Source organism: Manacus candei, unplaced genomic scaffold (genome assembly GCF_025592945.1).
Source record: "Manacus candei isolate 608988 ecotype Guabito, Panama unplaced genomic scaffold, ASM2559294v1 h1tg000046l, whole genome shotgun sequence".
NCBI classification, from domain to species: Eukaryota; Metazoa; Chordata; class Aves; order Passeriformes; family Pipridae; genus Manacus; species Manacus candei.
In genome coordinates this window covers 14,169,379-14,197,378 of record NW_026138094.1, presented here as the reverse complement: position 1 = coordinate 14,197,378, position 28,000 = coordinate 14,169,379, and the positions used below count along the sequence as shown (strand labels likewise).

The 28,000-nt window shown below is 49.4% G+C and overlaps 1 protein-coding gene and 1 long non-coding RNA gene across 2 annotated transcripts in view; one reads left to right on the top strand and one right to left on the bottom strand.

Moving 5' to 3' along the window:
- Window positions 1-27,505, top strand: part of IGDCC3 (immunoglobulin superfamily DCC subclass member 3) — a 97,095-nt gene extending 69,590 nt beyond the window's left edge. The window contains exons 6-14 of the mRNA XM_051797183.1: window positions 2,754-2,912; window positions 10,275-10,440; window positions 19,295-19,542; window positions 20,034-20,198; window positions 24,986-25,174; window positions 25,424-25,528; window positions 26,589-26,727; window positions 26,934-27,141; window positions 27,229-27,505. Coding sequence (XP_051653143.1) covers window positions 2,754-2,912; window positions 10,275-10,440; window positions 19,295-19,542; window positions 20,034-20,198; window positions 24,986-25,174; window positions 25,424-25,528; window positions 26,589-26,727; window positions 26,934-27,141; window positions 27,229-27,393 — 1,544 coding nt within the window. The 3' untranslated portion in view covers window positions 27,394-27,505. The remainder of the gene's footprint in view (window positions 1-2,753; window positions 2,913-10,274; window positions 10,441-19,294; window positions 19,543-20,033; window positions 20,199-24,985; window positions 25,175-25,423; window positions 25,529-26,588; window positions 26,728-26,933; window positions 27,142-27,228) is intronic.
- Window positions 27,506-27,546: 41 nt separating this feature from the next.
- LOC127475392 (uncharacterized) overlaps window positions 27,547-28,000 on the bottom strand; it is a 31,002-nt gene continuing 30,548 nt past the window's right edge. Inside the window, exon 4 of the long non-coding RNA XR_007906186.1 lies at window positions 27,547-27,958. This is a non-coding gene — a long non-coding RNA (uncharacterized LOC127475392). The remainder of the gene's footprint in view (window positions 27,959-28,000) is intronic.

Here is a 28,000-nt window from a genome sequence, read left to right as displayed (position 1 = left end):
TCAGGGAAATAAAAGGTTCTTGGTTTACAGGAGATGTTTCTTCAGACCACCACACCTCTAGTTAATAGCTGGAGCTAGAGAGAGAACTGAGGACATACTAATGCTGGTATTTGGACTGTGGGGAGTACCTGCTGCAGGCTGGGTCTTTGCATGCTTAATTTATGGAGCACATTATAAATAATACAGTAAAACTACTGACATTCAAGTCACATTTCTGTGGTATTTGTCAAGGCAATGATGTGATGAAGGATCCAGGTACGGCCACTTTGCATCTTTCACTGGTGTCATCCCTCCCTCAAGAGAGAGATTTGATTTTTATGCCTATTGTAAATACAGACTTCCAAAAGGTCTAATTTAAAAGATGAAATCAAGTTCAATTTGAATTTAATTCAGACCTCTCTACACTTCAGTTCAAGTGCTGGTTGGAAGGAATGGTTCCTTGTTACTGCTCATTAAATGTGGGACAGGTCATGTTTTACTGTCCTATTAATGACTGAGCCATTTACTGCAGCAGTGGCTTGGCCAGCTATGTGATCATGTAATCATTTAATGGCATTGTTTTTCTCTCTCTAAAAGACCTGGGCTTTTTTCTTTGCAATGCAAATAATGAAGGGGTCTGGCATTGCCTTCCTAATGAAGCAAGGAAGCCTTTAAGTTTTGAAATTTCCTGAAAAACAATATGTAAAGAGCGTGGCATGAGATGGATTTGGGAAGTGCTTTGTAGCTCTCTGTCCATGCTTTGCTGGTGTTTCCTAATGTGATATTGCTGTTAATCCAAAATGAGATCCCTTGCTTTTGTGGTTGTATTGGGTTTGCATGGCAAGGTTTTGGTAGTGTGAAGGTTAGAGGGGTGGCTTCTATGAGAAGGTGCTGGAAGCTTCCCCCATATCCAATGGAGCTAATGTCGACTGACTCCCAGATGGATCTGCCACTGGCCAAGCTACCAGTGACAGGGGTAGTGCCTCTGGGAGAACAGATTTAAGAAGGGGAAAAAACCCAAAAACTGTGCATTTGCAGCTGGAGAGAGGAGTGAGAATATATGAGAGGAACAGCCCTGCAGACCCCAAGGTCAGTGAGGAAGGAGGGGCAGGAGGCGCTCCTGGCTCTGGAGCAGATTCCTGTGCAGCCCATGGTAAGGCAGCTGTGCCCCTGCAGCCCATGGAGTTCCACAGGGGAGCAGAGATCCACCTGCAGCCCATGGAGGACCCCAGACTGGAGCAGGTGGATGCCCAAAGGAGTCTATGACCCCCTGGGAAGCCCACACTGGAGCAGGGTCCTGGCAGGGCCTGTGGAGAGAGGAGCACCCATTGGCCGAGGCTTGCGAGGTGATGATCACCTGTGCTGCCCTCACTGATGCTGCAGGGACATGACTCTCTGTCCCATCACCTGCCTTTCCATGAGGACCCAAGCACTGGCTGGGCAGCAGGTTACAAAGTGGCATTTCTTGGTTGATGGTTGGTTTGTCCTTCTCCTTGAGCACTGCTTTGCCTTCATCTTTTCCCAGTCTATTCCAGAACCTGTTGGTTATGAATGGCCCAAATCCTCATAATACTCTTTATTATGCAAAGCATGATATTACATCTAAAACGTGGTTGCAGGATAACTTTTAACTAGCCCTGCATGCTGTCTGTGTTGGAGCATGAAGCTCAGGGCAAGATTATGGCACATTCCAACAGAGCTTCCAGGAGGAATTTTTCAGATGAATTTTTCCTTCTACTAACCACAACTTTGAAGCACAAGACACAGATTTTTCTGCTGTAACAGAGCACACAAGTGTGGCTCTTGGGATGGTCAGGTGGGGACATCACCCGGGCTGGTTCTTGCTTCTCCCATTTCTGTAGGTTCTCCATGAGCAAACTTGAGATAAGAACTGAATTCCCATTTCCCATCTGATGAAAGTGTGCTCCCTTAAGCTGCTCCTCCAGTAAAATTCCTCCCCTTGCCCTCTGCTCAGACACCCTGACACGTGCTAGGCCTGATTTAGAGCTGCCTTTGTCAGACAGTGCCTTAAAACACAAATCAATGAAACAATAAAAAGCAATAGCCTGATACTAATGAAACACGTTGTAATTAGAGCTGGCTGGGAATTTTCCAGAGAAAACAAGCTTTGTTGGAAAAAAAAGTGAATTCCATGATACTGAACTATGTCACATGCCTCAGATCCATCATTCAGGATGGAGGCAGCCCTTTCCAATTTCCCTTCCAAGCCAAAGCATCTGAGGAGATGTAACCACCAGCTCAGAGTCTGGCTTCTTGACCCTGAGCTGCTGTATGCTCAAGAGCTAAAGAGTTGAAAATCCATTCTTCATGTATTTTTCAAGGCCACAAAAAATCTGTCAAGGGTTAGCAGGCAAAAAAGTGTCACTTCTGGTCAGGAAGTCCCCAGGTCATAAATTGCTGATGACTGGGAGAGTGCATCAGGGAAGCACTGCTGCAGGCTCACTGGACTTCTTCTTGGAGCCTTTCCATTGGAAACAGGCTGTTGAGCTGGTTGGATCCTTGTCAGTCTAATATAAGAACCCAGGCAATGGTTTGCAGAAGCTGAGATGATTTACCTTGGTTTAGCCTCCTTATTGAACTGTGTCCTGCAAAGAACATCAGCTGAATCCCACTGACCTTACTTGGTAAATCCCAGTAACAGAACATGGCACCACTCTGTAAGTGCCTGGACTGGACCTCACTGAGGGCTCTGTCCTGGGGAACCTCACACAAAGGTCCAGCATGTGACTGTTGTCCTTCTCCCCTCCTTTCAGATGGTCGCCCAATTGGTGTGGAGGGGATCCAGGTGCTGGGGACAGGAAACCTCATGATCTCAGACCTCACCGTGCAGCACTCTGGAATCTACGTGTGCGCCGCCAACAAACCCGGCACCCGCGTGCGCAGGACGGCCCAGGGCAGCCTCGTGGTACAAGGTGAGCAAACCCTCCTCACGGCCCCTGGGCACTGTCATGGGGTGGGTTGGACAGCTGGTGACTGCACTCCTCTGATGGTACCAGACACGTGGTTTCCCAAGTGGGTGGGTGTGTCTGTGTCCCACACAGGTGAGTAGCAACCAGGTATCATTCTATTGTGGCCTCAGCTGCAAGAGTTGCAGTGGTTTCCCACCCCATCACAGGCATTTATTTGGCTTAGCAGACTTCAGTTTTTTGTTGTTAATATACTTTTACATCTCAGCAGGAAGCACAGGCTGAATTAACCAACCAAATTTGTCTCATGGTCCTTAGTGATACAAGGACATGGTCACTGTTCTCATATTGGACACCTCTGAGTGACAGATACCACTCCTGCAGAGATATCCAGCAGTAGATACCACTCATGGAGTATTGCTCTCCAACTGAAACAGCACCATTAAGTCTAAAACCATTTCCAAAAAGTCTGCAGGACTGTTTTCTTCAGCAGTAGATGCTGTGTCTGAGCCTGTTGCTGTGACCTGAGTGAAGCACCCTTTGGGGCCATGCCCATGGATTGCAGGTTTCTCCTCTATCCACAGCAACTGTCCTGAAATGCTAAAGGACAGTTCAGCCCAGAGTAGAGATCAGCACTGAAGAAACCACACAAATCCCCTCCACATGCTCCGTGCAACCAGTCTCCATGGTGAGGGGAGCCAGGCAAGTATTTGAGAAGGCAAACCCAGCTGGCAGCGAGCTCTGAATGGCAGCAATCCGCCCCTGATTACAGGCACTCACCTCCTCTTCAAGCTCGTCCACTTAAAGCATCTCGTGCTCTCATCAGTTCACTCATTAACTATTGACTGATGATATCCTGAATCTAAAATTACACACCTCCTGCTGGAGCTGCTAATTGAACCTTTCATGCTGGTGATGGGCAAAGTGCCCTGCTCCAGCCCCGATGCTCACCTGACAGATCCCAGGAGCTGGTGGTGATCCAGCCAGCCAGGGAGGAGCAATGTAGAAAGGGTGCTTTACAGGGTTGCTCATGCCCCCTGAGCCCCAGGTGCTGATCAGACATGAGAGGAGGTGAAAACTCTGGATTTCTGGGTGAGCAGAGCAACCAGAGGGCCTCCCAGCTGGCACGACTATGAGTCTTCTTATTAATAAACACCAACCCAGGCATGAAGAGCAAGTTTGCTGTAGATAAAACCCTTTGGAGCTGCTACAGGACAGCTCTGCACATGGGACGTGTAGCAGAGGCTTCCTAAGTCCAAATGTCAAGCTGATGTCCAGGAGGAAGGGAGGCAGAGCCAAAAGAAGGTACTTGGAAAATCTATGAAATTTTAAAAATACAGCTATTGAATACTGTTGACTGCTCCTGTTAGCAACTGAATAAGATGGTGAAATGTAACACAGCTTCTCATTGCTACACATCAGTAGCTTTTTGGAGAGTTGAACATCACTTCCTGGTGCTGGAGTTCAGCTAGGGTAGAATTACTATGTATTTTTGTCCAGGGAACCAAGATGAGAATTTGTCCCTAAAATGTTGATCACAGGCTGTTGGAGCCCAGCCTTGCTGTGGGGGAGGGATGCTCTTGCGTTCAGCATCAGCAGAGAAGTTGGCAGTGGTGTGGAGGAGTGTGGCCAGTGTGTCCTTGGTGTAGCCCTTAGACATGAGCTGCAGTGTCCAGGACCCCAACCTGTGTTGCCCATCCTTAAAATGCTTCATGTTTTTTGGGGGACTGTTGTTGCCCAGGCAGGGTAATGGCAGACCCTGGCCAGGCAGCTGAGCTCATCCCAGGTTTGCTCACCCTCCCTCTGGAAGCAGCTTTTCCTTCCTGTGCATCTCATTTTGCCTGAATTTTCCAGCTGAGAGGTACAAATGATTGCTGTTCAGGTTTGTCTGGGAAGAAAACAGCGATAATGACTGACATGGGAGACTGTGGGTTTTATCTTTGTCAAGATGTCAGCGATGCAAATTACATCCGCAAAGAGAAGAAAAGCAAAGAGCGGGCTATCAAAAGCCTGGTTGGAGAGGAAGTTAGCACAGGGCTAGGACAATACAGCGTCCTCAAAGCACGCCAGGCCAGGTACTTGCTGCCTTTATTCAGGGGCCCTTGAAGTGCCCGGAGGCACAAATTAACTTGCCCCTCGCCTTTTGAAGGAGGCACGTTTTATAGGTGGGAAACGCGGGGAGAAAGGGCGATGTTTCCTGTTGTAAGGGGAGAAGCTGGCGGGAAGCTGGGGCTGAGACCGTGTCCTCCCTCCTGCTGCCAGCAGTGGTCCTTGTCCCATCACAGCAGCTGCATGAGCAGAGGTGTCCCAGCGCAGGGCTCTGCTCTTCCTCCTGCAGTAATGTCCTTTCCCAATGCAGGCTTTCCTTCAGATCATCTAACGCCGTCTTATTATCTTCCTGGGAATTCCTCCTCCCTCCAGAGGAGAAGGCGTCAATCCCCCGCTCCCTCCCTCCCTGCCCTCCCCTGGCCATTTAGGCTCCTTTGATCTCTTTTGTAAGGTTCTCACACAAGAAAGTTTCCATTTTCCCTTCAGATCCCGGCGCAGCCATTTGAATATTGCTTTGTGCCGAGCTGCCAGTGAAAGTCTCACGGGGGGAGTTGTGGAAGGGCCGAATGCGGCGCCGGCTGAAGCGGAGGGTGTGTGTGCATGTGGGGCGAGGGAAGAGCAGGCTTCGGTGGAAAGGGAAAAAAATATATCAAAGCGCTTTCCCTCTACCTCCTGTGCAATCTTTTGTGCTTTATTATGTGTTTGGTGTCATAACAAACTGATGGGCTGTGAATGGCCAGATGGTCACCAGTGTTCTCCACTCCACGCTTCATTTCCTCCTGAAAGCTATGCAGAAAAATGAGATCCCATCTCATAAATGAGGGCCCATCTTAAGGACATGGGTTTGAAGGCTCTGCTGACAATGACTGCCTTGTTTGCCTTGCTTTCTGCTGGCAGGACCGGGCAGTGCTCCTTGGTCCAGCAGATCCGGCCACCGCTGCGCTTCCTGATGTTTCTTCCATCGTTCTTGCTCACTGGCATCATGAGCCATGGCTGGGGGGGGTGGAATTCAGAAGCAGATGTATTGCAGTTGCTGTGGCTTAGGCTTGGCTCTGTACTTGGTTTGTCCTTTGAGTTTAGCCCTAAGTTCATGCTGCAAACTAGTTTCAGTATGTGCTGCTTGAGTCAGTGTCCCCCATGGACAGTTCCCTCAGTTCTCTTCCTGACCACATTTTCCTTCTCAAAAAGAGCCACCATCTAGGGACAGGTGGGTACTCAAATCTTGTCCATCAGGATGCTGGAGTAAGATGGGGTGTCTGAGCCCTCTGGAGCACTCTCCCAGGACTACACCAGTAGGTGATGTGGGAACATATCCCACTGCTGTGGAGCTCCAGCCTGCACCTTGCTGGGACAAGAATGTCATGAGGGCTGAAGGACAGCCTCCATGACAGCCTTCATGAGTGGTCTCTGCCTATTTTCCAGGGAACATGAGCACAGGTTCCATTTTTGGCCCTTGCAGTCCCATCACTGCTACTTACATCACTCACATAAGCATCTGGGCATCCTCTGTAGTCAACAGAGAGAAGCCAAGTGAGCAGCAGTTGTCTTAAATCTCCTGTCACTGGTTGCTATGCTCGACTGACTTCCCTGTTGACCTGCCTTCTGCTTGATGCCCTTATTGTAGGTGCCACTAGCCTAATTTATGAGGTTTTGTTGTTTCCATGTTATTCTTCCTTCTCCTTACCTCAGCCTCCCTCCCTCCCCCCCGCCACAGGCTACTTGAGAATTATTGACCCTTCATACTGAGGTGCAGTATGGATCCGTTTGGCACTGGAGCATTGTCTCCATGCTCTCTAATCCTTAGGCTCTTCTCAGTGACCTGTCAGTGCTCCCTGATCCTTGGGACCTTCTCTGAGCCATCAGGTGCTGCAATAAGCAGCAACCTCATGGCAAGGAGAGTGAAGCTCCCTGGTGTCTTGGGGGACACACTGGTGTCCCTGCTGACATGAGATGTCCCCAGAGAGAGGGAGCCCATCTGGGTCTCCCGTTTCAAGCCGCTGTGACAGTGCATCTCCATTGCTATCACAGTTTGCTGAGCACAGTAAAAGCTATTGAATCACTTCGTTAATGATTCTGGGGATGGTTTGAAGCGTTATTGCTTTTGGATACCAATGTCACGCCTTTAAATATTCATTACAACTGCATGATCCCCTCCCTCCCATTAAGTCTTGAATAATCAATGCTCTGTTTTCTTCATACTTCACAAGCCAGGGCTGGATCCTGCCCACTCCTCCTTGCCAGGTGTGAATCCTCTGCTCTTAACAGTGATCTCCATTAGTACCTTTGTTAAGATCTTGGTGGAGGGCTGAGAAACGCTTCCTCTGGCTGCCTGCAATGGCCTTTTGGCATTTAGTGTGGAAGAGGAAGAGGGGTTCAGGCCACTGCATGTCCATGCAGGGTGGGATGAGCCCTGACAAGATGCTCTATTAATTATGAATGACGAGGGCTGGGGGCCTGGCAGCAGGCAGGGCTTGGCTCCAGGCAGGGCTGGCAACAGGCAGAGCTTGGCTTCTGCTCCCTTTCCACTAATCCAGGGACAGAGATGGCAAATTCTTGGTTCCTGTTGAAATTGTTTGGAAGGATAGGGAGAGGACTCGGGAAGAGGAGAGCAGACATTCTTCTGACCAGGAAAGGAGCCATTTGCCCCAAGACATGCACCAGCAGCTGCCTGAGGGCACTCTGCCTGAGGACACTGGTATGGACACCAGGTCCAGGGTACCAGAGGAGCATCTCCTTGGAGCAATGTCCATGTTAGGACCCTCGTGGCGTTCAGACCACTTCTTTTTAACTCCATGGATTTCCAGACCATGGGTTTCTGCTTCGACGACCTGGGCCGTTTTGCCACTACAGCTCCACTCTACTGCTCCTTCTGCACCAAAAGGAGTAGGGTGAGACCTGAAAGGGACAGAGCAATGCCTGGGAAAAGCCAGGAGCAGCAGGAACAGCAGAAGGGCATCCAAGTCTTGCAGCGAGGGATGCCATGGAGCAGGGACAGCTCAGCACAGCAGAGGTGGGAGCCATTCCAAGGAGCCTGCTCCCCAGAGAGTTTAAGCAAGTTAAACTGGAGCTGGGGTTTTGCTTTGGTGGTGTTGAGTGGGGCAGCGAAGAGGAGGGGGAACAGGGACCCGAGGAACCTGCGGGGCCATGGCACTGAACAGCACCGCTGGCGCCGAGCCAGCGGCCGCAGCTGCACGTTCGTTACCCCGAGTCACACGCGACACCGCTCCAATTACTCCCTCTTGACACGGGCTAATAAGGGAGGATAAGGAGAGCCGGCGCTTCCAGGAGGGTTATGCCGGATGCTTCTTTCCATATTTAAACTTTGTTTCTGCTGGAACAAACGGTGGGTTTGAGATTTGATGGAGCGAGGGGGAGGCGGAGGCAGAGAGCCAAGTGGGACCTTTAATGAATCTGCATCGAGGAGCTGGAAGGTGGCTGTGCCCTTCCTTGGCATCGTGGGTTTGCACCTGCGAGGACTGCGGGTGCAGCTCGTGAGCCCAGATGAAAACAGGGAGGTGCACAGCCACTTGCAAAATAATTGCTCCCACAAAACCACGCCAGCACAAAGCAGGGGGCGGGAGGATGAGGGAAATCAAGTCTCTAATGTTCTCGCTGCACGCCACAAAGGGACCATTCACTGCAGGGAAGAGGGATTTTCCCCTTGTTTATCCTTGCTCTCAACTTTTATTGAACCTGTGTCCTGAATTTTATTTTAAACTATAGGTCTAGAGGAGTTAAAACACAGGAGGGAAGTAAAAGGACAAGAGGTTGATTGGCACCTGGGAAGTTTAGTGGGAGGTTCTGGAAATATGTGTCCATTTGATTGCTGAGATAAGGTCCATTAGTAGACCAGAGTGCCAGCTGCAGTGGCCTGACAATAAACTCTGTTGGCAGACACCAACGTAAGTGCCATGCTCCACTTCCCTATGATTATTAAAAATGAAGGGGGGGGGTTCCTTTGAGGGGGACGGGCTCTGTGATGAATTTCTGTGTCTTCCTGCTTGCAGGACTTCCAACATGCATGACTTCACTCACACACACAAACCCCTTTCGCTGCAGTTGGGCCATGTTGCAGCAGCAGCAGCGCTCTTCTCTTGCCTGCACGCAGCTGGGGAAGAGCTTTATCCCCCTGAACTGCTACAGCAAACCTGAGGGCTGTCTTGGCCATGAACCACAAGGCTCTGCTCTTGCATCCTGCCTGCAGCCTGGCCACTCCTCAACACGTTTGCTGGACCAGTTTGCTCCCTTCTCCCATCCCTACATCTCTGCTGGTGGCAGAGCCCCCCAGCCTCATGCTTGGAAAATGCCGGTGAGTGGCACTGAGTGGGTCTCCCTGGATAATCTTGCTTTTGTCCAAAAAATTTAACACCAACCATCAGTTATGTGATGTTAGTCAGTGAATTTATTATGGGCCTGTGCCTCGTATCTGTCTTCATTGTGGCTGCTGGTGGTTCCACCTGATTTTGGGTTTCAGTAGCAACATGGAGTATATTTATCACTTTGCCCTTTGAAGCAGAACTGCTTGAATAATCTCACCTCTTTGGCTGTGTCTGTCAGGCCCTGTTTTCTGTAGGCTGATATGCTGGTTTATTCTGATAAATGATTTTAAATCTAATTTGAGCTGCTGGAAGGGGGGAATCACTTTCTGTTTAAGAATGTTATTGTCAAAGGTGAAAGCATTTGGTGACAAGGTGAGCAGCAGCTACAGGCATGGTGGAGTCTCTTGCCAGGCTTGGCAGGACTCCAGCGGTCCCAGGCTGCAGATCTGGGGTAAAAAAGGTTCCCCAATCTCTTGGTGCCAGGAGATTTGCAGAAAATCTGATATTTACTGTGGAGAGAACTCCCTGACAGGTTGCTGTACCACATCCATACATTTCTTTCCATTTGGAGCAGTTTGCTGATGCTATACGGGTCCTTTGGGCAAAGCTAGGGTGTTGATCTCACTCTGCCATTGATGAAACAGCACATCTTCCCAATTTCATCATTGGGGTTGCTTTCAGTGGAAGACTGGGGAGAGGTAAGGGGGCTTAAACCTTGCTGCTCTTTGTCTGAACCCTGCAGGACTCACCTCAGCTCTCCATCAGTTCTGAGCTGGCCTTCAGATGCCTTCTATGAAGCTGTGACTGCCAGGATGGGCAACCAAATAGCACTGATCACAGACACACCATCCAAACCAGTTATCTGCTGCCTATGCTGTGACTTGGCCAAGTATCCCATGTTCCCAGTCAGACAAGGCTTACTTGCAAGGTTACTCTTTGTAGCAGGATAAAGAGGGATCATCATGACTTTTCTCACCCTCCTTCTCCTTCCTCCTCACAGCCCCTGCAGAGTTTGTGCAGCATCCCCAGTCCATTTCCAGGCCAGTGGGGACCACTGCCATCTTCACGTGTGTGGCCCAAGGGGAACCCCCTCCCCAGATCACTTGGCTGAGGAACGGGCAGATCCTGGAGACCAGTGACCACATCAAGCTGAAGAATAACAACAGGTAAGTCCTGCTGGCACTGCAGTGCAAAGGGATGCTGGATTGCTTTCTGCATAGCAAAGAGATGATCTGAAGGTGGAAAGTTCAGAAGGAGATCTGTGGCTTCAATTTGGGCTTTGATACAGTAAAGCACTGCTCCTGCTACCTGCATCTTGTAGGCTTATATTTCAGTGCTCTGTGGTTTTTTTGTGCCAGGACATCAGCATTAGATTTTGACTGTTGATACATGAACCTAGTAAAAGTTATTCTTTTGTCCTGGTCATCATTTGGGTATTTCTGGAAGGACTAAATGTTGTCCCTGGAGCTGACAGGAACCACACTCACTCTGCACTGGAGAAACTGTGTTTAACCCCTGAACATTGACCTGCCTGGTTGTGCAAATGCAAATACATTAGAAATAATATTTGCACGGAACCTGACTTTCACTAAACTTCAGCCTTTTATCTCACCAGGGAAGAGTGTTTTCTCTGAGTACTAAATAACTGCATTTTCCTGTGAGGGGATGAGGATGTTTGTACTGAGGAAATGATACAGTGGGATGCACTTAGTGGGAAAATTACAAGTCGACGATGTAGTTTCTATGGAAATAGCATGGAACAATATACTACAAAATAATAGCACCTGTGTTGTAAACCTGAATTATTGGTAGAGGTTTGTACTCTGTGGTGTCATATAGCTGCTCTCTATATTAACAAATGTGTCTCATGAAAGCAGCTACCCAACCTCGCTGGAGGTCAGTTTAGACAGTTGGGAAGTGCTGTGCAGGCACCATGACTTGTTCCTCCGGGGAGAAGAGTGAGTTTATTTTTCTAAGTTTCTATATAATACGGCTTTTTGTTTTCAGGTTTGAGGGGTTTTTAAAGCTTTGTTATGTGAAGGATGGAAGAAGGATAAGGTGTGAGTTATGATAAAATCTCTGTCAGTGGAGGTTTTCTCTGAGCTGGGAGTTTTTAGAGCTTCAGGGAGCTTTGTGTGTGCACATACAGATGCCACTCACAGCAGGCTTGTGATCTTCTAGTTCATTACATGGGTTTCTGAGGCATGTCTGCCCTTGTGATACGTACAGAGCGGAGATGGGAGAAGGGAAATTAGTGCATCCCCTTTTATTGATGAGGAAGCAGAGTCAGAAGTGACCAAAGATTTCCAAACTGACACTGAATCCAGCTCTGCGTCGTACCCAGATACCTTGCTTGTGAAATCATTCCTTTTCACTGTTGGAGGGAAGTAGAAGTCGGATCTTTGGTCATGGTTCTGTCTTCTGGCCAGGTCCCTGTGCCTGGAGCTGCTCTACATGTGCATGTGAGCTGCGACTTGGTGAACGTCACTGGAACCATTTCTTATGGGAATCATTTAATGCAATTTAGCATCAGTCTTTTCCACAGCGATCTAAATGATCAGATTACAGCATCTGGCACAGGCTGAGGGAGCTCAGCCCGTTCCTGGGGCTCAGCTGACACGTGGCATCTTCTCAAGCCATAGTAACACGATTGTAAAGCTGAGCCCTAAGGCCGCTGTACTCGACAGTGTTGAACTTTTATTTTCTTTCGCACTAGTCTTGGTCTACTCCAACCCCCAGCCTCAGGCAAGTGGCCATGCCTGGTGTTTCCAAAGCTGTCAGTCTGGAAAATGCCCTCGCTGGTGCAGCAGGTCTGGGAGCTCCATGAATTGGAGGAGACACATCAATGGATGGGGGGGGGGGTTGAGCTTTTTCAAGTTGTCCTTTGTTTCACTCTCACGGGCATGACAAAGTGCTGTAACTCACTTAGTTCCAGGCAGAATCAGTTTGTGGTTATGCCTTGGATTTGTCAGTCTATTGCACTTGGAAAATATATGTCTGTGTAAAGATGGATCTCGAATCTACTAGTAATGAAGCTACTAAACTGCACTATGAGCTTTTTAATTAGATTACATGGTTTCCTAGAAAATTCATTTGGATTAAAACTCTGCTTAATATTGCCATAGAGGTCTGAATGCCCCTGAAGGGATCCTTAGGAAAAAAAAGGATGAGTGAATCATCCCAAAACATATCATGTGCTAATTGATTGCAAAATGTGTCTTTAGGAGCAACTTCATTTTTGTAAATTAACACAACCAGAAGTGAGATCCAGACCTGCAGAAGATGGTGGATTTGAGATGCTGCTTTGCTTCTGCAGCTTTAGACCTACTTCTGTGTGTAGCAGCATGACTGCACAAACCCACAGCTGATGGATCCCTTGGACTGTTGCTTCCCAAAGTTGGGAAGGGCCCTTGGGCATCTCCCTCACCCACACGTGCAGTAGCTCCAAACCCAACCACAGCAAACCCACAAGGTGAGGGGACTCCAGAAGCCCATCATTGCTGGGGTGGGACAGCAGCTTCAGGACAGGGTTGACTGGAAATTGGATGTGGCTGCTGATGCGACACCAGAGAGTCACTTGCTAAGTGATTTCCAGCCTTATAGCACAGTAAAATCAGCCTCACAGGCTGCGTCCGATAAATACCTCCTCCCTCGTGGTCCCTCAGATGTGAATTCCCATCACCTGATGTGTTGACGGTTTCTGGGCACATTAGCATTAAAGATCAGCCTTCTGCTGTGCCCTCTCCAGAGGTGGTTGTTATGTTTTGAAAATGCCAGCTGTGTGGGAACAAAATAGCCAATCGATGATTAGCAAAAAATCAAAAGCAGTTCTGGGATAGCGGATAATTGTTAATGAAAAATGCATGAAGGCTCAGGCGTGGGGAATTGTGGGGTTTTCCATTAAAAGCTGTGAATAAAAATGACTGAAGGAGCTGACAGTGGGGCTGCCTTGCCACACTGGGGATGGAGCTGATAGCTGTGGGCTGATGCTGCACTGAACCAAGCTCTCAAATGGAGAAGCTGATGGAGCTTTTTGGACTTTGATGGAGCCATCCCTGTGTCCAGGGTCTATCCCTGTCTGGAGATCTGAGATGCCTGTATTGCTCCTGGAGTGATTTGGGTTGATCACAATCCAAATGCCTGAGAGGTGTAATGGGCATTTCTAGCAAAATTCCCACCTGGCATCACCAGCCATCCCAAAAGCAGGAGTATCACTGCAGGAGGAAGGGGTGGTTACTGGCCAAGCTAACCATGGGCATGTTTAAAAATCATGCTTCTATGTTATTGCTTCAAAAATTACAAGGAAGCATGAAATAGTCCCTGAATCATCACTCTGAAAGGTTTATTGCTTTTCTACCTTTGACCCAATGAGGTTTGGGGAGGTAATTTTCAGCCCAGAAGTATATCACACTATAGGGTTTATGTTGCCATAATAGCAAGGAACAAAGGCCAACGTCTTCAGAGGAGGCGGGCTCTAAATATTGATTTTTCAAGAAGATTTTATTTACAAAATGGTAATTAAGGGACTTCATTTGTTCCACCAGAACAAATGCTTTGTTAGCATCCAGGCTCAGGTGGCGTTTGCTCTCCTTGGTGACCTTTGCTGGTAAACTGTCTCCTTTTTAAATTCCTCCTCACTGGTCTGCACTTGGTTTAGTGCTCTGGGAATGTCTCACTTCAAGGGCTGTGAATGTTCAAGGTTCGTCAGGGAAAATATTTCTTCTTAAATGAACTTAAGGACAACTTTGCTCTTCTTGAACTCGTCATGCTGCTTAATCTCAGCAGTGATACAGAGAGGGGCCTTCAAGCACAAACATCCAAGCACTTGGGACCAGACAACCTTTTTGGTACCAAACCCAGGGAGACCAGAGCCTGTCCTTCACAGAGTGGCTTTTTTCTGTAAAACCCACATTAGCTGGGTGCAGAGAGATGCAGATGGGTTTGTACATCCCTTTGTGGTGCACACACCCCACAAACTCTTGGATTTGTAGGGATTTGGAACCCCTTAAGGGAGGATAGAGCAGCCTGCAGGTTCTTTATGCCGTGCGTTTGAAAGCTGTTGTGATTGTGGGAAGGGTACCATATAGCAAATCATATTTCAGTTCCCATGACAAATAAGTATGTGGAGGACTGGGATGTGAACCAGCTGCTCCTTATTTAAGAATAATTTATGGGTTTGACTTTGGAAGACATATGGAAATGGCCTTTGCAAGGAGTCTCTGCACGAGCATCCAAAGCCTCGCTAAGCAGTAGGGCATCAGTGTGATCCTGAGGTGTTTTGTGCTTCCCCATGGTCCTGCAGAGGACTTTTCTGTTCCCTCCCTGGGAAAGGATTCAGTTAAGTCTGAGATTGCACTCTCTGGTTCATGAAAACAGAGTGAGTGGCTGGGACCAGCAACACCCCTCCAGAAGCTGTGCTTGGGTGAGTCTGTAACGGCAGAATCGGGCTGTGATCCTGGCCAGGGGGCTGCAGTACCTGCTGAATATAAACCAGTTGGAAAGAGTTCCTTCTCCTGCATAACCCGACCCAATTTCACCTACGATGCCCTATGTGATATTTAATTTCTGGATGTGAAAGGACATGCTTCTGAAGGACTGGGGGTGATATAAAGTGTCCCTCTGAGCTGCTGAGTGTCACTCTTCAAGGTTTGCATCTTATTCTCAGCCTGTATGAGGGAATCTTCAGAATACAGGGCATTTCTGCAAAGCTGCCAAGAGCCAGCACAGCGGAGGGCAAAGGCTCCTTTCCCCCCAGCTGGCAGCCCAGGGATGGATCATCCAGTGCAGTACAGCACAACACAGTCCATAACAAACAGAGCAGGGATGGGGCATCCCAGTGTGGCACTGGTGGCTTTCTGTAGGTGCTGGCACTTAAACCGCTGTCCCTGCTGGCCACAGCCTGTGCTCTGCATTAATTTCACCACACTCCCTCCTTTGTGCCTGTGCATGCACAGGCCGATGCCCTTCCAGATGGGCCCCTCTTCTTTGTGCTGCTGAATCGATGGAGAGGGTTCCTTCAGCTCACAGACTTTTTCAGAGGAGCCTTTGGAAAGCCAATCTCCGGTCACCGGCCTGGACCCCTGACCCGAGCCAGATCAGTCATCCTGATTGCCTATGAGCTGGGAAGACAGCTTGGGAATACCGCGGCTTTGGAGCAGCGGAGGCCTCTCGTTTCAGCTCAGCCGGGTGTGAATCTGCAGCAGCTCCTCTCCCCACTTCCATCAATGCCTGTCAGGGCATTGTACGGGGATGTGATGGAGCCCTGGGCTCGCCGAGCAGCTCTGGTGACCAGCAGAAAGCCTTCTGGCATCTCGCCTCGTCTGACGTGCTCACGGCGCTGCCAGTCTGGCACTCGCGGGAAAGTTTTCCCGCAGCAGATGTCCCAGAGTGACAGATCTTTTTTCCTGTTGACGGGAAGAAATAAAAGGACACTGCATATTTCAGATGGTTGACTCACAGAGACGCTCTGCACCTCCTCACGGAGCAACTACATATTTTCCTTTTGTTTGAGCTTCCTTAAAAAAAAAAAGAAGAAGACAAAAAGCAGCGAAACCTGGTACTGAGCACTGGCCCTGCTGCACCTCATCCTCCACATCCTGGGAGGTGATGCAGTGGGTGAAGGCAGGGAGAATTTGGCTGTAGCTGAGGTGGAAATGGATGCACGGATATCAGCTGGGGTGATGCTGGGGTTCATGTAACTCACTGCCAGCCCCTGCCCTCCTCAGGGCAGCTGCCAGTTTCCGAGGTCACGCCTGGGCTTGCAGGAAGCCTCCTTTGGAGGTCTGCCCGTGGGTGCCAGAGGGTCCCACAGAGAGAGAAAACCCTTTTTCTTACAAAGATGATGTTTAGATGCTGGGCATTCTGCTCATCAACTTCTCCACACTCGCACAGCCAAAAATCCAGCTGTGTTACTGCCCCCTTGCCTGCACATCATTCCAGGTAATGTGGGCTCCAGGTGGCCAAGACTCTCATTTCACAGCTCATCCAAACACAGCTGAGTAAATCTCAATGAAAATGACCTTTTTGAAGCCTGAAGCAAGTTTCCAGCTACCTGCCATGTCAGCTTTGCATAGAATGTTTTATTTATTCCTTCTGACTCGACTGTGCATGACAGAGGCTCTGCTCAGCTCTGGGTCCCACTGACCAAGTGCTGTCCTTCCCAGGACCACTGGCATCCTGCACATCATCTGTGTCATGTGTGAAGAGCTTTGCTCACTCCCCAATCCTCCCAGGAGAGAGAAATCTTTGGCCTCAGAATCGCACCATTGTCATCGGGTTCCTTGCACTGCTTTCCAGCCTCTTCCCTCCTCTGCGTCTTTTCTTCTCCCCACGTAAAAGAAATTAAATACACTTGGAGGCAGCAGAGCCTAAAAACTCCTTATTCCAGGGCTGCTTTGTGCCTGGGAAGCTGAGGGCTGCTCTTGACTCGTGTGCCAGCCCGGCCTGGCCACTCCTGGGTGCCCAGATGCGCAGCAGCCACATGGAAATAATCCCTGCACTGACGGGGCAGAGGGAAGTGCTGCTGCTCCTTCCACACATCTGCTTTGTGCAGGGCTGGGAGTGCAGCTCTGGGATGGCGTAATCCTGCCTTCTGCCATCTGTCCTCGAAGGAGTCAGCCCTTGTTGACACAGCTGAGCCACACATCGGGTCCTTCCTCCCTGCACCCCCTCCCAGCTCTGCCTTTCTCCTTCCATTTAATCAGATACGTTGAGCCCATGGCTATGAGAGGAGCTTAGGGCTGATTCTCGAAAATCACCATATCAGCTGAAACCATCACATTTGATATTCCATTTACAATGTTTCCAAGGAAACAAAGGTACAGGACATAAATAGATGACTGTTAAACATTTGCTCACTCACCATGGCCCTCGATAATTTGCAAGGCAGAAATAAGAATATTAAATCAACAGCAATAATAAATTTTAATACAGGAAGGCCAATATTTTGCTGCAATTAGAAGAAGCATTTGTTCTGACGTACAGGCAGGCAGTGGCAGGTTATTTATCATCTCCACTTCCAATGTTCAATTTTTCATTTACATAAAAGGCAACTTTGATTATGATTCCCAAAAAGCCATGAAGTGCTCCTTGCATCAGCAGGAATGCTTGGGATTTACTTCTGTGCAGCCAAGTCCCACGTCCACCTGGAATTCACTGCAGGAGAAGAAAGTAATTTATTTCTCCCTAGAAGCAAGCAGTGGGTGTGGATTTGGTTAGTTTTGGGTCATTTCTTACAGAAAAACAGCAAAAAGCTCATGTGAGCTTTGACCTAAACCAAGAAGATAATGCTGGAGCTTGGAGGCCTTGTGGTCTCCAAAGCATTCATGTGGAGCCAGAAGTAAACCACAGTGCAAAGGAATTGGACAGGACTGGAAATATGGATGCAGAAACAGGGATTAATCCAGAGTGGGGCACATATGGGTGACTTAAGGGCATTGTAAGCATATTTTATCACAACCTGAGCTGCTGCCTCGGGGTTGGGTAGAAACATCTTCAATGTCAAAGGCTGCCTTTCCAGTTCCAGCTCAGAGCTGGAGACTGTGTGACATTCCCCACCCCATGTCTTGGAAGGGAGAGACACTGGGTATTTATTTATTTATTTAAGTGGCCTCGTGTCTGATAGATAGATAGTTGCAGGTCTTAGACTCATAGAATCATTAAGGTTGGAAGAGACCTCCAGGACTGGATCACGTTGTTCCTGGCTTAGTTCTGAGCAGAGCTTTCACTGATAGATCCCTGTTTGTGAACAGATGTTATTAAGAAAAGCTGCTTTGCACGTTCAATGACAAGACAGAGCTAATCTGTCACACAACTCTTTCTGAGTCAGTATTTGCTGGTGGTGCAACCCTTGAGCTGGTCTTGAACTTGCTCTGGTTTTCCACAGCCATTGCTAGAGTCACACAGTGCAGGAAGGGCCTCCAGCTCATGCGGCCACGTGTACAAGGACTCTGGTTGTCCCTGTGCCCATCAAGCCACTAAACACCTCTGCTGGAGGTGGTGCAGAGGTGGGCACCGTGCTCAGGAATGCACTTGTTTGGGAGGCTGATAAACGGCTGGCTTTCCCCCTTCCTTTAGGAATGTTTTCCACCAGTGTAGCCAGTGCCTGTCTTTACCTTGGACAGTGAAAACGGCATCTAAGCCTGATGTGGAGGCACCCAAAAGCAGGCTGGCATAACTGTTCTGGTTGTTTCACTGGGAGAGAGCAAGCTTTGATGCACCAGCATCAAAAACACGCTCAGAGGCCTTGCAGACAAAACCTGTGATTTTCTGGTAAGCTTTGGGTTTTGGCTCGTGGTGATAGTGTTTCTGGAAGTGCAGAAGCCAGAGCTGAGTCTGTAACCCTGTTGGATAAGTCAGCTAATCCCAGTGTTACCCTAAGACAGCTCTAATGTGCTATAATGCAATTAGAGCATCACCAGAGGGCTTTCTGGCTGCATTTGATTAAACTTGGCTTAGGAACCATGTGCAGTGCCTGGATGGGTCTCACTGGTGTGTACTGGAACTAAGCCAGTTAAAGCTGATTTAGGTGTGTGGATGCACTTCCCAGAATCTCAGAATGTTCTGAGTTGGAAGGGACCCATGAGGATCTTCAAGTCCAACTCTGAAGTGAATGGCCCATACAGGGATTGAACCCACAACCTTGGCATTATTAACAGCAGGCTGTAACCAACTGAGCTAGTCTCAGGGTCACTTGCCAGAGAGTCATCTCTGTGGTGTGGCTGGGATCCTCCTGAATCCAGGGCTTCAGATCCTGCTGTTCCCATCCCACCCTGTGGGATATCCACATCTGGCTGTACTTGAACCACAGTATCTGCAGGCTGAGAAAATCTGCCCAGTCATGGGTTCCAGGGAATGACACATCCACCTCCTGGGCTTTTCCTTCCCCAAAATAACCACCCCACAGCTTCCTGGGAGCTTTCTGTGGAAGCAGAGGCTGGGGGGTGCCCTGCCATTGGAACCAGCGTGGATGTGCTGCAGAGCAGTCAGTGAGATGCTTGTCCCTCTCGTGTCCCCCCACAGCACTCTGTCCATCTACGGGATCAACCAGACGGACGAGGCCATCTACCAGTGCCTGGCGGAGAACAGCGCGGGCTCCACGCAGGCCAGCGCCCGCCTCACCGTGCTCTGGGCCGACGGGCTGCCCAGCCCCCCACAGGCCGTCAGGGCCGAGACCGTCTCTGCCACCACCATCCAGGTGTCCTGGGAGAAGCCCCTGCAGAACACCAAGGAGATCATCGGCTACGTGCTGCACATTCGGAAAGCCGCAGGTACGGGGCTGCAGCCGCTGCCCACAGCGTCCCCAGCCTTCCCTTGATTTACCCACTAGGTAAAACCAGGGAGTCTGTGCTGCTATCTGTGTCCTCCATCACCTCCCTGTTTCTGAAGGATGGAGATGAGGCTGTAGTGCTTCTGTAAATACCAAAAACATGGAGAGGGTGAAGCCATGTAGTCAAATCTTGCTGCCCATGTAGGTCTCTGGCAAAGCACACAGAAATCATTGAATCAGGGAATCATAGAATGGTTTGGAAGGGACTTAAAGATCATCCAGTTCCAATGCCCTGCCATGGGCAGGGACACCTTCCACTAGACCGGGTTGATCCAAGCCCCATCCAACCCGGACTTGAAATGTAAGCAGAAAAGTGTGTGGGCAGGTGCATGTCCCCCCAGGGACCACAATTACCACTTGCAAGATCTGTTCAGTCTCTTCACCTCTGGCAAAGCCTGACGCCGCTCTGTTCTCTGTCCCTTTGCCTTTCAGATCCCGTCGAGATGGAGTACCAGGAGGCTGTTAGCAAGAGCACCTTCCAGCAGCTGGTGACTGATTTGGAGCCCTCGACCAGCTACAGCTTTTATATAAAGGCTTACACCTCCCGGGGTGCCAGCAAAGCCTCAGAAGTCACGGTGGTGAGCACGCTGGGGGAAGGTAAGGAACGCTTTGCGCTTGGACCATCAGATGCTGACACCCGCTGTGCGTAACCACCGCGCGGGCACCCCGACACCACCCGCAGCGCTTTGGCACACAGCCTGGGGTGGTGAAGCTCCTTGTTTCCGCTCTTCCTCACTCTCTGGGATACTGTGTAAAACTCACTTGTATCGTTACAGGGGGGTTGACTGATTAAAGCGCAGCATCGCCTCTCACAGCTGATGTTGTAGCAGGGGGTGAGTGCAAACCTGCCTGGTCTCTGCATTGCAGCTGCTCTGGGCTGTTCCTAAACTCCTTGCTAAATGCAAATTTCCTGCTCAAGCAGCATCTTCCAGCAGTTCTGGTACTCACAGCTCTTACTTGATAGGTGATACACTTTTTAAGGTTTGATTATTTTTCACTCTACTCTGAACAATTCACACTAGAGCTGAGCTGTCCTGACCTACAAACACCTGCCTTGTAACAGCCTTCTGTTTCAGTGGGACATTAGGGTGACCTCCAAGGCTTTTTGGCTGACTTGGCCACCAGTTAGCTTCCCCAGTAAGAAAGTGGGTGCTCTAATGCAGGACTCTTGCACACAGAAACCACAGCCCCAGTGTGATCTGTCAGCTGGCATTTTAGGAACGTTTTCCTAGAGACTCATCTGCCTCTCCAGCCCCTCTGAATCCTGGCTTGTCTCACATGGAGACTAATTTCTTAAGAACATCATTCTCATGAGTGCTCAGGAATTATGACTTTGCAGTGCAGAGGGCCTTGGGTGTGAGGATGTTATTTAGGATCAAATGAAAGAGTGTGTTGACTTCCAGGTGGGGGATCCAGTTCTCATTCTGCTCTGAGCCCTTGCAGATATTTATTACAGAATTTAAGCAGCACCACCAATAAATCCTCGCCCTGCTGGGTTGTTGCCCTGCAAGTTTATTTTCCTTGGTACTCTGCAGGGAATCAGTCACCCTTGGAGTTTGTTTTTCCTTCCAATTTAAAGGCAGAAGGATGCACTAAGGCAAAGCTTGAAACTCCTTGACCCGGGGCTCTGAGTTCAGTCACAGGAGCTACAAGCCAGCCATGCTCCATAGAACTCGGTGGCTCTGCAGAAGTCTGGGTCAAGGGAGAAAGGACTTTTTGTCATGATTACCTTCAATCACAAGAGAAATAGTTAGGGATCTGGTAATGGGATCATAAATTTCCTGGCTCTCTGAACTTTCAAGGCATGACTGTCCTGCTTTGCTGTCCTTTAAAAAGGGCTTGTCCTGTGTAATGAAGCTTCAGCAATTAGCTCTCTGATCAGGAGGGACAAGCTGGCTTGGTTCAGATCACTCAACCCCAGCCTGTGTTTGACTTGTAGGAAGGTAAAAAGAGATTTAAATGCCTCAGTTGGCTTCATTTGCTCACATTTCTTCACTTGGGTACCTGTTGCCTTCTGCTCACAGAGGAGAGAGTCAGTCAGAGAGCCAGGATCTGGTGGCTTTTGTCACCAGGTTAAGGTTTCGCTGCAGATTTGCCTCTTCTCACAGCCAAGATGTTTCACCCTGTGCCGTCCCAAGGTGCACAGGAGAGCTGTGACCCTGCTGGGCTCAAGGAGCCCCTGGATCTGTGCTGACAACCTCAGAAAGGGATGGGTTTTCCAAGACATGCTGTACTGGCAGCCAGGGATGGGTAGATCTGGCAGCCAGGGGTGGCTCGGTGGAGCCCAGATAGCACTTGTTGGAGTGGCCAGCAGGGATGCTGCCAACTGGAGACTGGTTTGAGTGAATGTGTTCAACTGGTATTGTCTGGAGTAGGAATATGAAATCTTCCTGAGAAATACTGAGGAGCAGGGCTGCTTTTGGCTTGGGGCCATCAGCTTTTCAGGGGTAGCAATACGCTGAGAGCACGCTTGGCTGAAGCCTCCAATGCTTTCTAGATGCTCCTTCCTGTGTGCCAGTGCTAATTCTGGATGGAAAGTAGAAGGGATGACACTGTAGAGAAACAACCCAAGTGAACCTTGTCCTCCAGAAACTTCACTCACTGGGAAGGTCCTCCTGCCTCCTCCCTGTCGTTCTCCTTTACGCCGTTTCACAAATGCTGTGGTATTTTAAACCTCAAACGCTCTCCGCTTCATTAAGCAGCACACACTCCTTGTTCTTGTCTTTTAATGCTTTTTAGGGTTTTCTCCAGGACTTTTTGACATTTCTCTAGGATGAAGACTGTTCCTTTAGTCATCTTCGGCTAAAGACGCCTTCAAGAAGAAAGTTGAAATGACCTGGGGAAAATTCCAAACAGCACGGAAGAGGAAAACAAGTATCCCAGCCCTTAGCATGAGGGAGATGCCTCACTTATAGTAGCTCCATATTATGTCTTATATATACTTCTGTGAAGCACCTATCTGCTGGTGTGTGTACCTATATTTACACACACACAGATATACTCCATTGTATACACTTATTTGTGTAATCACATTATAAACAGCACGTGCATTCTGCAAGTGCATCTACCTATAATCAGTATTATACATATATATATATATATATACTCAAAGTTTGAATAAATACGATATATTTCATACTTTGAAGGAGAGATATTCTTGTGGTTTTTATTAAATGTAAGGCTCTGCAACCGTAAAATAAAGCCAACTCTTCGCAAATCAGGATGGCCCACATCAGTGTTTCTTTGTCCATGGGATAATATGATAATTTCCCTTTCTGTGGTGTTTTCACCCGTGGTTTGGAAAATGATGCTTTAAGCAAGAGTCTAACTTCTCAGAGCGGGGATTTTGCCCTAGAGGGAATTGGGAGAACGAGAAAAAAGGAGCATTTAATTGGATTGCAAAAATTCTCAGCCTCGGGAGGAATGGTACCTTCTGGTATAAATAGAATTTACTCTGTGTTTTGCTCCCAGGAATTGCTAAGTTCAGCCTTCCCAGCAATGAAATGGACCTCAGAATAAATCCTAGCAAGAAGAAGTACTTCAGCCCATTTTTTTTCCATTGGCAACTCTCAGGCAGGATGGGATCTCATTAACCTGACCCAGGATACTGGGTCTTTCCTCCAGAATCCACGTGGAGATGCTCAGCAGTCAGCAGGGACTTTTTTATCTCCGTGTGCTTATTTGGAGGGCATCAGGCAAAGCCCCTGCAGCCTGAAGTGGGGCATCACTTTGGGAAGAGAGAGGGTTGTGCAGATCCTCCTGCTCACCTGGAGAGATGTCCTTCCTTTAAATCTCCTTGTGGAAAAACTTGAGCTCTCGGTGCCTGGGAAAAGGCAAATGGTTGTGCTGTGCAGTTTTACTTTTACCAGTAAATTGAGGAAATGCCCTTTTTAGCTCTCATCAGTCTCAGATTGACACGGCCACGTTCCATCTGCTCTTCACCATCGCTCACTAATGGTCGTGCTGAACTCTCTGCCAAGGGCTGGGTTTGCTTGTCCTTAGAGACCATTTGGGGAAAATCAAGCCAGAAAGCAGCTTCAGTCCAGTGCAATCCCAGCAATCCTTACAGTTGGGAACTGCTGAGCTTGTAATCATGTGGAATTGGAAAAATAGCTCTGCCTCAAAGCCTGGAGGCTGCTGGAGAAGCAGGGCTGTCCTGCTGGATAGTTCTGCTGTGGGATGTAGCCAGGCTCACTGCCTGGTGCACAAAAACCCTTTTCCCTCCTGGTGCTGGAGCAGAGCCCTGGGCAGGGCAGAGCCTGCAGCACCTGGTGCTTTGCACCTTCTGGATGGTGCCAAAGGCTGGGGAGGTGATGGGAGCGTTTGGCCTGAGGATGTTTTGTGGAAATGAGGGTAAAAAAAATCATTGGTGAAATGTCCAAAATACCCTGCTGAGACACATCTTGGTGTTGGTGTGATCAGTATAGGAGAAATGGAGGGTGGGGGAAGCGTGGGTCTGTGCCCTAGTGCTGCAGAAGGCTCGGGGCAGGGCTTGGTGCAGAACCAGCTTTGGAAAACCCAGATATATCTGCATCCTAAGGAAATTGGCTTTGGTTTGCAAACCTTTGCCTCTCGGCCCAGGCTGATGGGGTGGGGCTGGGCAGCTTTTTGGGGACCTGGGGAAGGAATGACCTGTCCCCCTCTACAGCACACCCCAAGAACCAGGGCAGGGTTTTGGGGTACTGAGCAGAGCAAAAGGTGTCCTGGTGGACTTTGAATCAGTTGCAGCAGCAGGGACATCCTCCCAGCTAACCCCCCATGCACCCCTAAGGCCAGGTAAGTGCCTGCCTCCCAAAACAAGCCATCCCCAGCTGCGCAGGGATCTCAGGCTGCTCAGGTGTTTAGGGCTGTTGATGAAGATGACCCTGTTCTCTCTTGAATCCCCAGCACAGAATCACAAACCTCTGTCCTAAAGCCGATGGGGAGAGCAAGCCCCCTGCACCCTGCAAGCCAGTGCAGGTACCTGGCACGCTTATAAGATGGATGTCTCCAGCTCCATCCCTTCTGGTTCCTTCCTCCCTGGGGGATTAATCACTGTGAAAGGTTCTTGCCTCAGGGTGAGGGCAAAAAAGTGGAATTTGAGAACGCCTTGCCAAAGTTGCTGCATTCCTGCCTTGACCCGACTGGGCCGAGCATCAGATTGCAACTGAAGTGTAAAAGTAGCTTCTGCTTGCTGGTCTGAGCAGAGGAAACCCTTGGAAACTCCTTCAGCTCCATGAAGAAGTTCAAAACTGTTAAACCAGATTCTGGTGTGCTCTGATTTTTCTCAGTCTCAGCTGGCACATTCTTTGGTGCAGTGACCGCAGGGAAAGGCTGCTGGGGAATTTCTCATTATGCAGACTGAAAAGCACATGCAACCCACTGTCTTTCTCTCTCTGTTTCAGTCCCAGCCATGCCATCCCTCTTTATTAAAGTCATTAACAGCACCGCCGTGCAGGCGACGTGGGAGCCCTCCATCAAACTGGGCCAGCACGAAGGCTTCAAGCTGTACTACCGCAAGGTCCACCTGGCCCAGTACACAGGCCCAGTGCTACTGGCCAGCAACGTCACAGCCTACAACATTACCCACCTGGGTGAGTATGGTGACACCCTGTTCCGTGTTCCCGCCCCGGGAGGGTCTGTCCTAAACAGCAGGAGAGAGCTGGCATGTGTTGCCCAACCACTAAATGAGAAATGCAGGAGCTCTCCCCCAGGTTTTGGAATGCTTTCCCATGAACAGGTAGTTCTTTGCAGCATCCTGTGTGTATTTGGTAAGATGTTCGTTTCCCAAACAAGCCTCACTCGTGGTGACACCTGGACTGTCCTTGTGTCTCCCCCGGCAGACGCGTCGGTGGTGTACGAGGTCAAGCTCCTCGCCTACAACCAGCACGGGGATGGAGACTCCACTGTCCGCTTCGTGTCCCTGAGGGAAACCGTGGAGAGGACAGGTGAGGCAGGATGTGGGTCTTGGTGGTGGTTTGGGAAACTGCTCTGCAGGAAGGTGGTGAGGCCAGACACATCCCCCAGACCCCTGTGGCTCTCACCTTTAGCCACTCGTTTATTTTCAGCATCACAAGTAGTGCTGAAGCAAAACCCTGCAGGGCTGGGACCACCTGGTGCTGGCCCTGGGGTGGCTTCCTGACCATGTGGCTTGTACCATCCCCATTGGCCAGTCCAACCTGATGACTTTTGGGGATAAAACTAACCCAATGTTCCTGTAATTGCCAGTTTTGTCCCATAAGCTTGAGCTAGAGGCGAAGCCATGAACATGAACAAGCCCCCATGCCTAGGCTAAGAGCTGCCATCCTCAGGTGAGATGTGATGCACTGAGCATCTCCACTCTCCTGGAGCTCTCCTGGATGTTTTGACCTTCACTAGTCAAAAGGGAGGGCACGTGGCTTTGGAATGGGGAACGGATGCAGAGCACAAGTGCTGCTTTATGTGGCAGCAGAGGGGAAACCTCTAGAGGGAATCTCTTAACTGATCACACCTTTCATATTCATCTATGTGTAAAAAACATCCTGCTGCTCTTGGAAGCCTTTTAAGCCTTCCAGTGGGAATATCTTCAAGAGATAGTTATAACTCCTCTGTCTGTATTGGAGTAAATACTAATCTCACTGGCATCTGCCTGCTCAGTGCTTTCCATCAGGTCTCAGCCTGCTCTGGCATGGTCACCACCTCTCATCTCCCACCTTGGGCACAGGGGATGGCAAAAATTAACATCAGAGTCTTTTCTGTTCATTAATTGTGTCTAATGACAGCAGCCAGGTAATGGGGCTGGCTCACTATGGAATTCCAGTCCTGTGCTTGCTCTGAGTGTCTTCTTGGAGTGCCAGGAGCAGGGAAGCTCCTTCAGCAGGCAGTGACCCCCCTGCCAGCTCTGCATCTTTATCTCCTCTTCCCATACACACAGCCCAGGCTCCAGCTTTGGCTCTGGGCTCCCCAAAAGCTGGAGGAACAATAGGAGAGAAACACCACTGACTCCCCAATCCCCCTTTTTTCTGACAGTATTGAATCCCCCCTGTGATTGCATGAAGGACGAGCAGAACAATAAAACCTCCACGACCGGCATCATCATCGGGATCCACATCGGCGTCACCTGCATCATATTCTGCATCCTCTTCCTCATGTTCGGGTACCGAGGAAGGTAGGGATGCTCATGTCACTGCTCAAAAGAGGTGATGGTCCCTAATGCCATGTGGGTGTCGCACCCTCAGTGCAATGCTGGACTTTATAGGATGGATTGAAGGATGAAGGAACGTAGCATAGGGATAAGGCAGACTCAGGCTTGGGGGAGGGAATGGGGGAGGAACCATCTTTCTCACCCTCAGGCTCCATCTCTTTATTTTTCAGGCTGCTGATGTGCAAAAACGTGCAGGAGCAGCTCGCAACCCCACAGATCCCCAGGAGCCAGCGGAGCGCCGCAAGCTTCGTCCTGAACGGGGCCGCTCGCAGGGACAGGGACGACCGGGACTTGAACGGAAAGCAGCTGGATATGAACGAGCTGGAGAGGTTATTCCCAGCATCCCCATCCCAGGAGCAGCAGGATAAGGGAATGACGGTAAGTCCAGCGGGATGGGAGCTCACCTGGCTGCATGGCTGAGCGCATCAGACGTTGTCACTGCACTGTCCCCTTCTCTCTCCTCAGTCGGCTCACAGCCCGCCGGCCCCCCACGACGACACCCAGATCTCCACACTCCCTCTGGACGAGTTCAGCATCATCGAGGAGCAGCCAGACCCCCTCCCAAAACCCTCCCGTGGCAGCAGCCCCCCTGCTCCAGCTCCCGACCACGGTCCCGCCAATGAAGGATAAAACTGCCAAGACTCGAAGCCTCTTGTGGGAGTTACCAGAAACCAAACCCGCGGCTGGTGATGTCTTTACGAGTTGTCAATCTCAGGTCAATTGAAGATTTCTACGGTCTGATTGTTATTTTTTTGTTTTGCTTTATTTTTATATATATATATAAATATATATATATGTATACAGCCTTTTGGAAACTCTGTGAAGTTTTATCTTTCTGACCTCTCCTTCGAGCCTCTCGGTGTGTTTCTTCCGATGACGGCTTCGTGGAGACTGGTCACGATGAATTTTCCCCTCAGCTGCTAAGTAACAGACTCCTTGGCAGAGTTTGACAAACTCTCCCGTCTCTGACAGACTGGGAATATGGTGGAGCATCTCCTGGCATCCCAGACTTTTTCCTGATCAGCAGCTTTAGGACTACTTTTTGGATCTATTTTTTATTTCCAGAAGACTGGATTTGGAGAAATCCTTCTAACTTGACTCCAAAAATCGAGGCCCAGGAAGGCTGTCTCTCCGTGGATTTGATGACTTTGTACACTTTTGCTATTTCTCAGGATACTTTTTTTGCTGATTGACTCTAAATAATATGAAAAAAAAAAGGCAGAAAAATAAAAAAAAA